Below are 13815 nucleotides of genomic sequence, written 5' to 3'. Positions count from 1 at the left end.
CCTGGGTCAGGAAGATCCCCTGGAGAAGGAAATGTCAACCCATTCCAGTATTCTTGCCTGGAAAATCCCATGGACAGAGGAGCCCAGGAGGCTACAGTCCATGGTGTTGCAAGAGTCGGACATGATTGAATGACTAAACAACCTCCATTTTTTATTAGAGTATAGTTGTTTCACAACATTGTGTTAATTTCTGCTGCACGATGAATTAAATCAGTTATATAACTAATTATATAACTGTATATATTATATATATATATGTATGTATATCTATATAGGACCTCCTTTTCATCCCCTCCCCCCACCATCTGACCCCACCAAGAACACTGAGCAGAGTTCCCTGTGCTATACACCAAGATCCCACTAGTTATCCAGGATATAACCTTAAATTTTGCTATTATCCCTTAGGCTTCAAGATCAGTATCTTGTTCTTTTCCAAGATCATGCTCTTTTTGGCAGCTGCTAAATGAGTAGGTGTTTTTATTTCAGCCAGAAAGTACTATGAGTCTTTGCCGGTGGATGCAGCTGGGGGACGTGCCAGCCTGGGTGGCGCTAGCCACGTCAAGGGGTGTCAGTCCTGCAGGGTGAAGACCAAGTGCTCGTGAGATGCCACTCTGATTTTAGTCAGGGTTTCACATCACTTATACCTATTGCTTATGCTTCAAACACAATTCATAGTTCAGAATCACGGATGAAGCGAGAATGCAGAGTCGGTAAGGAAAACTCCCATTCTGTTACACTTCAGCTTATTTGTGACTAATTACACCCTCAGCATTCAACATTTGAATTGACTTAAGTCTCTTGGACACCACTGGGAAATTGCCAGTCATGCTTCCCTTAGGCTCAAATCATTTTCATCATCAGGCTCTTTTTAGCTATTCAGAAAATTTTCAAAGATGTTCAAATAGTGGAAGTATCTTTATCTTCTCTAGCTTAGCTCAAAGGTGACATTTCCTTAATTGGCCAGAGACTAAGAAATTTCAACTATCTTCAAATGATATCCATGGCAAAAAAAAAAAAAGTCTTGCCTTAAAAAAAAAAGTGTTTTGTATATGCATAGCTTTAAAAAAGCTGATTTTCAAGTTCAGCTTCTGTAACCCTCAATGAAAATGAATAGACTGACTCATTTTTTTTTTTAAGCTATTTGGAAAAAATAGACACGAGCACTTGATAGTAATTCAGTCTGCCCATGTCTCCTTTTGAGGGGATAGAAGGTAAAATTTAAGTCTTCATTTTGCCCGCCCTCAAAAATATATTTGAATCATTCAGTTCTACAAATATATTCTGAGTATCCCCTTAGTGCCACACAGCACTGGGGATACCACAGCACTGGGGATACCCACAGCACTGGGGATACCACAGCACTGGGGATATCACAGTAAAAGACAAAAATCCCAGGGGGGTAAGGGACTAGGGATGAAAGGAGAGAGACTTTAAGGAAAAAGCAGAGGTGTGGGGAATATGATGTCGGCAAGGTGGAACAGACTGCTCAGCTCATTGTTCTGTGATGACCTAGAGAATTTGGGATGGAGGGATGTCCAAGAGGGAGGGAATATGTGTATACATCTAGCTGATTCATTTCACTGGACAGCAGAAACTATCACAACATTGTAAAGCAATTATACTCCAATTAAAAAATTGTTGATCAGGATCAAGTCTCACTGAGAAGGTGACATTTGAGCAAAGGTTTTAGGGAGGTGAAGAAATTAACCGTGTGGATATCTGGAGAATATCCACATGGATATTCCAGAGACAGGAACCAGCCATGGTATGTGATAAGGAAACCAGTGTGACAGGTGCCAGGGGACCAGAGGAGAGGTAGAAATCTGAGTCCAAGGATGAACAAAGAGCAGCTCAGGAAGATCTGGATGGCAGCTCTAAGGACGTGGGCTGGAATTTTACTCTGTTGCAACAGGAAGCTGTGGCAGAGCTGTGAACAGAGCAATGGTATCATTTGATACATTTCCTCTGGATTGACCACTGCTCTGCAGAAACCAGACCTTGTGGGGTAAAGGGTTAAAGTTGCAAGGCCTGAGAGGAGGCCCCTGCAGAATTCCAAGAGAAAGAGTATGGGGGAATCACACCACAGACACTAATGAAGGTGTCAGAAAGAGTCGGACTTCTGTATGAACATTAAAGGTAGGGTGAACAGAAGCCTTTGAAGCATGGGATGAGGGGTGTTGAGAGAAAAAGAGACTCAAAGATGACTCATTATAAGAAGATGTAGTACATATATAGAATGGAGTATTACTCAGCCATTAAAAATGATAAAATAATGATATTTGCAGCAACATAGATGGATGTAGAGATTGTCATACTGAATGAAGTAAATCAGAAAGAGAAGGAGAAATACTTGTACATCCCTTATAGGTGGAATCTAAAAAGAAATGATACAAATCAACTTACCTACAAAATAGAAAGAAACTCACAGACTTAGAAGATGAACTTATGGTTGCTGAGGGAGATGGATGGGGGAAGGGATAGTTTGGGATGGACATGTACACATTGCCAGATTTAAAATGGATAACTAACAAGGACCTACTATATAGGACATGGACCTCTGCTCAATTTTATGTGGCAGCCTGGATGGGAGGGGAGTTTGGGGGAGAACGGATATAGGTATATGTATGGCTGAGTCCCTTAGCTGTTCACCTGAAACCATCACAACATTGTTAATTGGCTATACTCCAATACAAAATAAAAAGTTTAAAAGGAAAAAAAAAAAGATGACTCAAGATTTTCAACATGAGCAATTCAAAAGGTGGGGTTGCCACTAACAGGGGTGAGGAAGGCCTCCCCTGGGGCCTGTGTAAGGAGAAAAGTCCATGAGTACACGTAACAGAGTCCAAGCTTGCTCAGCTCACTGCAGGATAGGCCAATAAATCTGAGATGGGGTGTTGAGGCAAGGAAGATAACTTTATTTGGAAAGCTGGTTGGCAGAGAAGATGGCAGATCAGGGCCTCAAAGTAACCATCTTGTTGGGGCCTGGATGCCAGGTTCTTTTATGGATCAGAGATTAGGGGAGGTGAGGAAACAAAGTAAGAAGACCATTTAATTCATGCAAATATCTTCTAGAATGACAAGCCTCAGCAGGGGCATATGTTAGTTTCACTTCCTTACAGCCCTTAACAGGTGGACAGGATCAGGCTATCTCCCTATGAGCCAAACAATGGCACCCTAGCCCAAGGGTCAAGCAGAGGTGGGTGGGTAGCACTCCCGAGGCAGGCCATTATGTATGCCTATAATAACAAAAATGGCAAAGTAAGAATTAAAGTCACAGAAGCAGATCCAGTATGGATTCAAAATTAACCCTTATGGCTGCATTCAGATTTCAAGATTTTGACGTGATGGATTTGAGATGACTGTGAAACAGTCAACTATTGACCAAGTCAGAATTCATCATCTTCAAAGAATGTAAGTTCTCTGAGGGTAATCTTCCATCTCTTCTGTTCATTGCCGTATCTCCAAAGCCTTAGACAGACATGTAGGTTCTCTATTAAAAATTAATTAAACAAATATTTGGTAGGCACTCATTCCATGTCTTGCTCTGTTCTCCAAGCTTGGGAGGACAGCAGAGACAAAACAGCTAAAATTCCCATGCACCTGACATTCTAGGAGTGAGAGGCAGATAAACAAATGAAATAAAAGAAATCTTCTATCTGTTGGTATACCTGTTTAATAAACCTTCGCTGGATGTTTACCTACATGACGCTCAGTGTTTGTGATAATAAACATATTGTCATGACTCTACCAGGAGGAAATCAAGACCCTGGAGCTGGCATCCCACCAGCCTGTCTTCCTCCAAAGCTCCTTTCACCATATCATGCTGCCTCTCAGAGGAAGTAACACAAATCCTATCCTTACCAGGTAAATACCAGGGCTGTGTTTCTCTTCATATAAGCATTGAAAGAAAAATCTGCTCAAAAATAGGACTCTTTGGGAAGTGCAGTCCAGGAGGACTGCCTGGAAGTGGGCAAGTCCCAGTCACTCAGCTCCACTCAGTCCTCCTTCATGGAACAAAACCATGCAGCTGAATTTCTCTTGAAATCTCAGGGCATTTAAGGCACAATGATTCCTCTGAAAGGCTCAATTTGCAACCTTTCACAAAACTAGAAAGGTGGATTAAAAGGCACTTGATATGCATATAAATTTTGAGGGAAAATTGTTTATCCCCCTTGCCTAAAAGTGAAACTGGATTAATTTTCCATTCCCAGCAGCATCATCAAGGAGATGCTTTGGACTTTAGCAGCCCCAATAATTTCAGTGCTCACTTCTCAGCCTCACTTAGCCATCTGACATTCTCAGCCATCTGACAGTCTCACCATGTCATGCAGCAGACCACCCCCAGCCTCTTCCACGTATTCTCCACAGAAATTCTGAAACAGCCATGGCCTCTGCCCTCTGTCCATTTCTTATCCACTTTCCATATATACAATAATCTGATATCACACTTCCTTTACCATCTACATCTCCTGGAAGATAAACCTTATTGCTTCCCTGGTGGCTCAGTGGTAAAGAATCTACCTGCCAATGCAGGAGATGTGGGTACAATCCCTGGGTTGGGCAGATCCCCTGGAGAAAGAAATGGCAACCCATTCCATATTTTTGCCTGGGAAATCTGATGGACAGAGGAGCCTGGTGGACTATAGTTTATGGGTTCACAAAAGAGTCAGACATGACTTAATGTCTAAACAACAACAAACTTTAAATGATTATTTATCCTCAAAAATTTGTAATTCTTTCTCCTACTCAGAACTGTCTGTGCAGTTCTTCAGAAAATTCAGTTCTAGAGATTTCTCTTCTGGATTGCCATCTCTGACAACACTGCAGTTTTTAAGATAAAACATGCTGAGTTCCCATCAGTTGGGTGATGGCCATATTCAGCTTGATGTTATCCCTCATCCAGCTGGTCCAACAACAGAGAGAATTTCCATGACCAGTAGTATGTGATCCACCAATAACCTACTTTTCCCAAACCAAGAAAGAGGTGTTCAGACCACCAGATTCCTTAGCACCTTCTGATGGACAAATGGGCTTCGAGACACCCTCATGTTGTAATTCTGAGATGGACTGAGTCCTCTCCTAATGTGGCACATTACTTTAACTCAAGAGAATGACTGGGATCTTAAACATTTCCCTAAAAAAATCGAGGGCAGGATGAGATGATTGATGGTATCACTGACTCAGTGGACAGAAGTTTGAGCAAACTCAGGGAGACAGTGAAGGACAGGGAAGCCTGGCGTGCCGCAGCCCATGGGGTTGCAGAGTCGGATATGACTGAGCCGCTGAGCGAGAAACAACAAAACACATGCAGCTTTTTGCATGGTGAATAAAGAGGGCATCTTTTTATCCTCACAATAATTTTTATTGTTCTTTCTAAAGACTCCAAATTACAGTCCAAATTACAAAGCAAGAATCATGCAATATAGAGGGTTTAATGGTGAAATAACTGTTCAGTGCCAGTATAATGGTATCTGTCTGCTGTCTATCTGTAGGATCACAAAAGCTTTTCCAATGGAAAATGAAAAGGTTTCATAAAGGGCAGACAGCGCCGGTAACAACTCTTCCTGGATACAAGAGTGGTGAATAAACCCTCTCAGTAATGAGGTTATGCTTCTGTACTACACAAATCTGGCAAGAATATCCTAATTTTAAAGGTAATGTATATTTTAATGTGTTCTAATCAGCAGGAAGCCTGAATGGTAGCTTTAAGTTCACAACCATGACCAAAAAAATGAAAAATCAAATAAAATCCCCTCTCTCCCAATTCTTTTCATGTGCAACACCTGCCCTAAAATCTCTGTCCTTATTTCCTCCTTGATAGAAAAGAAAATCAAGTGTCAGAATTTGGACTGCAAGTGTAAGATATTATCAAAGTTGTATTCTATCATCCATCTTCTTTTGTATTGAATAGACGTATTTTCTAAATATCACACCTGGTAACTTTCCACAATTTTTTGGCCTTAGGTATAAAGGTACAAATTTCCGGCACAGCCTAGTTGCTTCAAGGATTTTTTTCCTCCCCAATCTGCCTTGAAATTCTGTCTAATGTGCTGCTTTAGGCTTCATAAAGCCACAGCTTTCAAGTGATACGTATAGACCTTTCCTGTAGGAATTATGCAAACCTTATGTAATATTTGTGAGATGTGTTAAAATCCTGGCACAGAAGAGAACTTTGAAATCCAAAGCTGTTCTATAACTTTCTTTTTTAATCAGCTGCCAGCTGGATTCTGCAAAGCTACTAGTTCCAGTTCCTATGCAAGAACACTGCTACCATTTTAAACAATATACTTTTTTTTTTTTTCTGTTGTTGAAGGAAAGGTCACAAGGAGGGGTAAAGTAATGTAGCCTCGGGGAGGCTAAAGAAATCCCACCACTTGTTCAGAAACCCACCACAGCGCACAGTGAATGGATATGCAATCCAATTCAAAATGCTCCACTGCAGATCTCCCTTTGAATCCTAACCTTGTAAGTTGTTTCCAGAGACAGAGCTGCTTTGAAATCTCGGTGTCTTCTTCCCATGAACAGATTGTGATGAATGAATGAAGTGGTGTAGGGCAGCTAAAGCTGGGTGAGGCACAGTTCAAAATAAAGCCAGTTCTATGTCAAACACATTGCTCTGATGAACCACATATGGAAGGCCAAAGGTAGCGCCGCTACACAAAATACAGGGTGCCTCATTACATCGGAATTCAAGACAAACAAGGAAGAATTAGTTAGCTTAAGTGTGTCCCAAGCACTAAGTGGGATAGACTCAGAATTCATATTTACTTAAATTCAAATTGGACTGGACAACCTGTACTTTTCATTGCTAAACCTGGCAATACTTACCCAAGGAAAATTAAAATAGTTTATTTTCAATCAATATTATACTATCTTGCACCAATGAAAAACACAGATGGAAACAATTATATAATCATTTATTTTGCTTTAATGGTTTCTATTACCTTATAAATGGCAAAAATCTCAACAATATTAGAACAGGTAAAAGAAATGAGCTAAGCTGCTGTAAAGGATCATGAAGACTATTTAAAGATCCACACATCAGAAAATCTGATGTCACATCAATCCCCATCACTGAAATAATTTAAGCTGTGACTACGAAATGTAATGCCATGAGCTACGTACACAAATGAGTCTTATTTTATAGTAACCCTTTGTGTGTGCTAAGTCCCTTCAGTCATGTCTGACTCTGTGCAACCCTAAAGACTGTAGCCTGTCAGGCTCCTCTGTCCATGGGATTCACCCTATTTGTACATTAACTGGATGATAACCTATTAACCTTGTACTTCCAAGTAAAAGTGGTTAATAGGTTAGAGCTTCCCTGGTGGCTCAGACGGTAAAGAATCTGCCTGCAATACAGGAGACCCAGGTTCAATCCGTGGGCTGGGAAGATCCCCTGGAAAAGGAAATGGCAACGCACTCCAATATTCTTGCCTGGGAGAATCCCATGGACAGAGGAGCTTGGCGGGCTACAGTTCAAGGGGTCACAAAGAGTCAGACACAACTGAGCAACTAACACTCCAAGTAAAAAGCAATCATTGCATTATGCAGGTACCCATTGTTGGCCTACCTTTTTTCATGACCACTGATATATCCTAAATGAAGAATTAATTTTTTCTAGGCAACTGTTTTATTCAATATATTGCTAGCAAAGCAAATACAGTCAGATTTCCATATCCATGGGGTCCGCATTTATGGAGTCAACCAACCTCAGACTGAAAATATTGGGAAAAAAATTCCAGAAAGTTCCAAAAGACAAAACTTGAACTTGCTGCATGCCTGAAACAACTGACATAGCATTTCCATTTCATTGGGTATTTTAAGCAACCTTGCCATTGTTGTTGTTCAGTTGCTAAGTCGTGTCTGACTTTTTGCAACCCCATGGACTGCAGCACGCCAGACTTCCCTGTTCTTCACCATCTCCCGGAGTTTGCTCAAACTCATGTCCATTGAGTTGATGATGCCATCCAACCATCTCATTCTCTGTCAACCCCTTTTCCTCCTGCCCTCAATCCTTCCCAGCTCCAGTGTCTTTTCCAATGAGTCAGCTCTTCACATCAGGTGGCCAAAGTATTGGCGCTTCAGCTTCAGTCTTTCCAATGAATATTCAGAGTTGATTTCCTTTAGGATTGACTGATTTGATCTCCTTACAGTCCAAGGGATTCTCAAGAGTCTTCTCCAACACCACAGTTGATTTAAAGTATTCAAAAGGACATGTGTAGGTTATATGCAAATACTATATACATTTTATATAAGAAACTTGAGCATCTGAGGATTTTTTATGGTGAGGGCAGGCTGTGGATACTGAGGGATGACTCTATTTGTTTCCTAAACTAACATATACAATCTCAGTAAACAGATATTTCAAAAAGGGAGAAAACTATTGTAAATGCTATAGCAAGATTCCTTTCATTTGGGTGTTAAAAAACAGCCAATCCCTTTTGAAACTATGTTTAACATCCCTCTTCCTTGTTTCCAGTGAATGCTGTACCCCCTACCCCTGCCCCCTGCAAAATTATTGTTTAAGAAAATCTGCTCAAGCAGTGTAAACATTTGCCCAATATTTTTCTTAGGAAAACATAAGCACTACTAAATTAGGCCCAAATGATCAGGTTAAATTAGAGATCTGGCCATTACTGATGATTTTGGATTCTGGAGAGAGCCATGCTGGGTCATTCATACACCACGAAATGCCTTTTCCTAAGTTGTTTGATCTCAATTATCCAAAATTTGTGGATCTGGGCACCTGACATTTTTTTTTAATTTTATTTGTTCATTTATTTATTTTTGGCTATGCTGAGTCTTTGTTGTTGCACAGGCTTTTCTCTAGGTGTGGTGAGTGGAGTCCACTCTTCATTGCAGTGTAGTGAGTCTCATTGGAGCTTCTCATTGTAGTGGCTTCTCTTGTTGTGGGGCATGGACTCTATGGTGTGGGCTTCAGTAGCTGTGCATGACCTTAGAGCGGTTCCCAGGTTCTTAGAACACAGACTCAATAGTCGTGGTGTGACACGTGGGATGTTTAAGGCCCAGGAATCAAACCCATGTCTCCTGCATTGGCAGGCAAATTCTTTACCCCTGAGACACCAGGGAAGCCTTATTTGACCTTAAGGTTTAGCCGAGTTGGACTCTTGAAACAGATCAGTTTGCAAAAGACTTTGTGGAAGAAATAAAGTCTTCGGTGACACTTCTGTTTGTTACTGAGTGTTTTTTGGACTGTTGTGCTAAATTTGAGCTGGCACATTATTAACCTTTTCAAATTAGGCATTTAGTAGGCTCAGCTGAATCTTTTCTTAATTTGCACATGAAGATTTGCCAGAACAGCTGGCACTGTGCTGGAATATTAGTTGATATCTTCAATTTACACAGGCCAAGCAGAAACACATACACTTCATAGAGGATGACCTAACTGGTGCTGAACACAGTCACCTTTATAAATCAGAATAATAGCAATAACTACTGCTAATACTTACTGAGTGCTTACTATGTCCCAGGCATTATAGGTATGAACAGTCATTTACCACTTTCAACAACCTAATAAGGTTTTAGTCCCTCCATTTTGTAGATAAGAAAAGTCAAGAATGGTTAGATTAAGTTCCTAGATTATCCAATTTAGTGGCAATAATTTTGCTTTGTACAAGGCAATCTAACTGCAGAATTCGAGTGCTCACCACTTTGCAACACTGTGTCAACAAATGTATCCCATAGTAATAGAAAACTTCTACCTCCTCAGGTAGGTTTCCCAGTGAAGGATGTGTGCCTTTGTGACGCAGACTTCAGGGGAATAGGAGGTAACCAGGCTAAAGAGATGCATGCCACCCTTCACCTCCACTCTCAACCAACCATAGGCAACCCAGCTGTTGCCTTAAATGTGCGTGCATTTTTTGGGTTTATTTTTAACACGTTTATGGTAAGATTTATGATACTCCTTTAATATGCTTATGATAAGGCCCTTCCATATATTGGGATCTATAGTGAGAACACAGCCATAAATGTGGAGGGTGGGGTCTTCCAGGAAGGACATTTGAGATGTTAGTTACCTGAAGAATGATGTTACAGGCGCAAAACACAAATAGGCTCTCGAGATGGGTGGCAGACTGGAATCTAGCCCTGCTGGTCTTGATCACCAAGCTTGGATAATGGGGCAGAATGCTGCATTCTCCCCGGGGTTGGGTGGGGAGACCAGGGGCATACAGGGCAGAACCCACATCAGAAAACATGGAGTCAAGGGTTTTTGTGTCTTTCTTCTCTATGCTTGTTTCTCCTTTGAACTACTTGAATGTTTGGAAAAGGACTTTGGAAAGTTCCAGTAAATCTCAGATGTCTCAGTGAGGGAATTTTTAAACATATTGCGCCATAGAGCACTGGAGGGTGGCAACAATGGTGGTGGGAATGACAGAATTGAATCCAGTGGAGAAACAGAGAGGGATGAAGATGGAGACTTCCTGTGGCCCTTCATTCTCCCTTCCCGCTTGGTTCTGATGCCAAACCTCGGAGGTTCTGGCTTGTAATTTAGAGATAGTGTTTCTGTATGCCTGAGTACTGGCCTTAGAGGTGTTTGGGAATGGTTTGTAAAATAGCCACGCTCGTTTTCTACCACAATCGCCTCTGGAAGAACTGAAGACAGCCCAAGATTTCTCTCTCTTCCTTCTTTTTAAAATACAACTAAGTGTAGAGGTCTACTTTTGCTGTGTTGTTGACAATGCAGATATTTACAACTGCCCATTATACAGGTTGGAAGAAATGCTAAGTATTTATAATGAGTAGATTTATTAGGCTAAAAAAAAAAAGTTCCCTGCTATGCCCCATTCCTGACTCAAGAAGTATCATTGAGAGTTTTACAGAAAATTTCCTGAAGCCACTAAAGTTGGAGGGATTAAAAAAGAAACAAAAGAAAAGAAAAAGCAACTGCCTGGTGAAACTAGCTAGAGCTTTGCCAAGGGAGCCAGAACGATCCACTGAAACACGCATGCCACTTTCATCTTAAGAACCCTAGTCCCTCTCTCCTTTACCAACTTTTTCTAGAAAAGTTGTATTTTAGTTTCTGAAAGCACCCTACTTGGGGATGTAGAGAAGCTCATAAGGTATTTATACATATTTTTATATGATTTTCCTGATAACTTACTGTAGGTAGATCTAACACACTGATCCCTAAAGAGACTTCTTCCTGGGCACAAACTCAGAGGAAAGGATGAAGCTTCCGCAGGCTCTGTTTGGGAGATGGACCCAGCAACAGAACTATGTCTTCCGGGGGGTCAGGGGAGCCCTGGAGGTCGGAGGCTGTGATCTTCTGGACGTTGACCTCAACACAGGTGCTTTAGGATGAGAATGAGGCTACTCAGTTAGTCCCTGAGCTACCAGCCGCCTCACTCTGTGCAGGAACAAGGGCAAGATTTCAGCTGGAAAAAAACAGCAGAGCTAACCTCTAAAACTGGCCAAGGAGGGAGAAAAAATCGTGAGTTCCTTGCGCGGGGGCCGGGGCGAGGGGTGGGGGTGGGGGTTGGGCCACAATACACTGCCTAATCCCAGCGTTGCCAACTGCTAGAGTTGTTTAAGAAAAAAAAAAAAAAAAAAAAACAGGAAGAAATTAAAAAGAAGCCACTAAATAAAATTAGCCAACAAACCTACCTACCAGCTCTACTGGCTAACTGACGGTTTTCTGAGCCCCGAGCCTCATGAAAAGGTTTCTATCCTGGAGAATGGAAGGCACCTTCCCTGTCATTTCATAAACGTTTCTTGGCAATGCCGGGACCCTCGCTGTCACACTTGCCTGGATCCGTGCGCTCCCAGCCTGGCCAAGGCTGAGGACGCTCCGAACCGTGCAGACACCAGAGAAAAGACAGCTTTCCGAGGCGCTCAGCAAGTAGAGGAAGAAGACTCTCTCTAGCCTCAAGTTGGGAAACTTTTCCTCAAAACTGCATTATCCTTTGTTGAGCTGCCAGGAAATCCTTAGTCTCTTTTTATGGGATTGTGATGACCTGTGTCCACGATTACAGGAACCCAAGCAATTCAGGACGAAAAATATATATACACGTTCTACAAGCGTGAGTCAAATGATTTGTGTATGGACGTGGCTTTGGGACATTCTTATCTTTAAACACGCCGGCGTCCACGCACACGACGGCTTTTTCCGCCTATGCCTGTCCCTTGTCGGCCTGCATTTTCTAGAAAAACTGGGTACCCCAACCTCTGACTCAAAGCGCCTTTCTGTATCTCCCCACCAAGCCAAGCTCAATCCTCCGGCTCCTCTCTCCCCAGTCCTCTGCTTAGAGGCCGCTGCCGTCCGTGGTCCAGAGAAATACGCGCGTGGGGAAGCCGAGCCGGCCGGAGGGGCAGGGATGGAACCAGGAGAATGCTAGTGTTTGCCAAGTTAACAGTTTCAGCCAGGGGCACGGATTCTGGGGAGCCCAGGGGCCACAAGGTAGAAGTGGTAACTCCCCAGCGGTGATCGGAAGCTCGAGCCGGGTGGGAGCGGGGCTGTCGGTGCCGCACCGTCCTCAAGCGTAAATAGGAAAGCACGCGGAGACAGAGCCCACCAAAACTCGGGGAACGCAAACCAGCCCGGCCGGGTGCGCAGCCAAGACTTCACGCTTTCCCAGATGCTATTCCCCCCCTGCTTCTCTTTCTCATCCCTCTCTGGGTGCAATCGCGTCAGGAAGTCTGATGCCCAGCTCTGGCATGGTGTGCTCGGAGACCCGAGAAACCCCAGCGTCGCCAAGCCTGGCTTCAGCCGCGTCGGGCAGCCACCTGTTTCACAAAGCCCGGAGTTTGTTGCGGGGGCGAGCTGCGGCGGGAAGAACCCTGTCAATCCCGCTGTCCGCCTCGGCACAGAATCTCCAAAAACGCGCATCACCCCAAAACCAAGTGCGCTCGTACCTTTGCGCAACCCGAGAGGCTCGCACCACTCCCGCCAACCGCGCGCGGCGACTTACTTCCCGATCCCCCGGCTTCAGCTCCCAACCCAGCGCTGGCCTCGGGTCCCATACCGCTCCCGACCCCTCCGCCAGGGACAGCGCCCCAAAATACCTGCCGTGAAGATGCAGAGAGCGAAGAGGGTCTTGCAGACCATGGTACCTTGGTACTCGTGCCGAGCCCGGCGCGGACGGCGGGAGAGTTTGCCGGGACTGACCGAGCGCCCCCGAGCGCGGGCAGCTTCTCCTCGGCCCGCTGGCTGCGGCGGGAGCCGGGCGGCCCGGGCGGCGGCAGGGGAAGCGAGGCGAGCGCCGCGCGGCTCCGTCAGCTGCTCGTCCTCCCGCGCCCGGCGCGCTTCTGCTCCATCCCAGCCGCCGGAGCCCGGGGCCGCCTCCGCCGCCGCGACAGCCGCCGCCAAACCCCTCCCACCCGGGCCCCGCGGCGATGACAAGGCCACCCCTGGCCTTTCCTCTCCCGGCGCTCGAGTCCCGAGAGTCCCGGCCCAGGGCGGCCTCTGCTGGACAGTCAGGGCGCGAGACCCGAGTACTGACCCGGTTCAGCAAATGTTTGGGGCCGTTAGCACTGTGCTGGGAACTAAGGGAATGCAAAGGAGTGAGAGCAGATCTCTGTTCTCAGGAATTTATCTCAGGTTTCTTACATGAGTTACAACCTTGGTGACCATGTGCCATCTTAGGTGTCACCTCGAAGGGCCAAGACCCCACCGTTCTAAGCACGTAGACACTTTTTTCCAAATATGAGAGCCTTTTTCGTTTTTTCATTTCCCTAAATATTCTGCGTGTACATTTAAACCCTCACGCCCATTCAGCCCCACTGCATTTCCTGGTGCCTGAGCCAAAACGTCTGCTATCCTATTCAGCTTCTTACTGTTAACAGAAGAAATAGTAC

At 44.1% G+C, this 13815-nt stretch overlaps 1 protein-coding gene across 1 annotated transcript in view; it reads right to left on the bottom strand.

Annotated features, from left to right (window-relative positions):
* PARM1 (prostate androgen-regulated mucin-like protein 1) overlaps positions 1-13271 on the bottom strand; it is a 130232-nt gene extending 116961 nt beyond the window's left edge. Inside the window, exon 1 of the mRNA XM_012180168.5 lies at positions 13024-13271. Coding sequence (XP_012035558.2) covers positions 13024-13066 — 43 coding nt within the window. The 5' untranslated portion in view covers positions 13067-13271. The remainder of the gene's footprint in view (positions 1-13023) is intronic.
* Between the last annotated feature and the right edge of the window lie 544 nt (positions 13272-13815).

This window comes from Ovis aries, chromosome 6 (assembly GCF_016772045.2).
Source record: "Ovis aries strain OAR_USU_Benz2616 breed Rambouillet chromosome 6, ARS-UI_Ramb_v3.0, whole genome shotgun sequence".
NCBI classification, from domain to species: Eukaryota; Metazoa; Chordata; class Mammalia; order Artiodactyla; family Bovidae; genus Ovis; species Ovis aries.
This window is presented reverse-complemented; position numbering and strand designations above follow the sequence as displayed.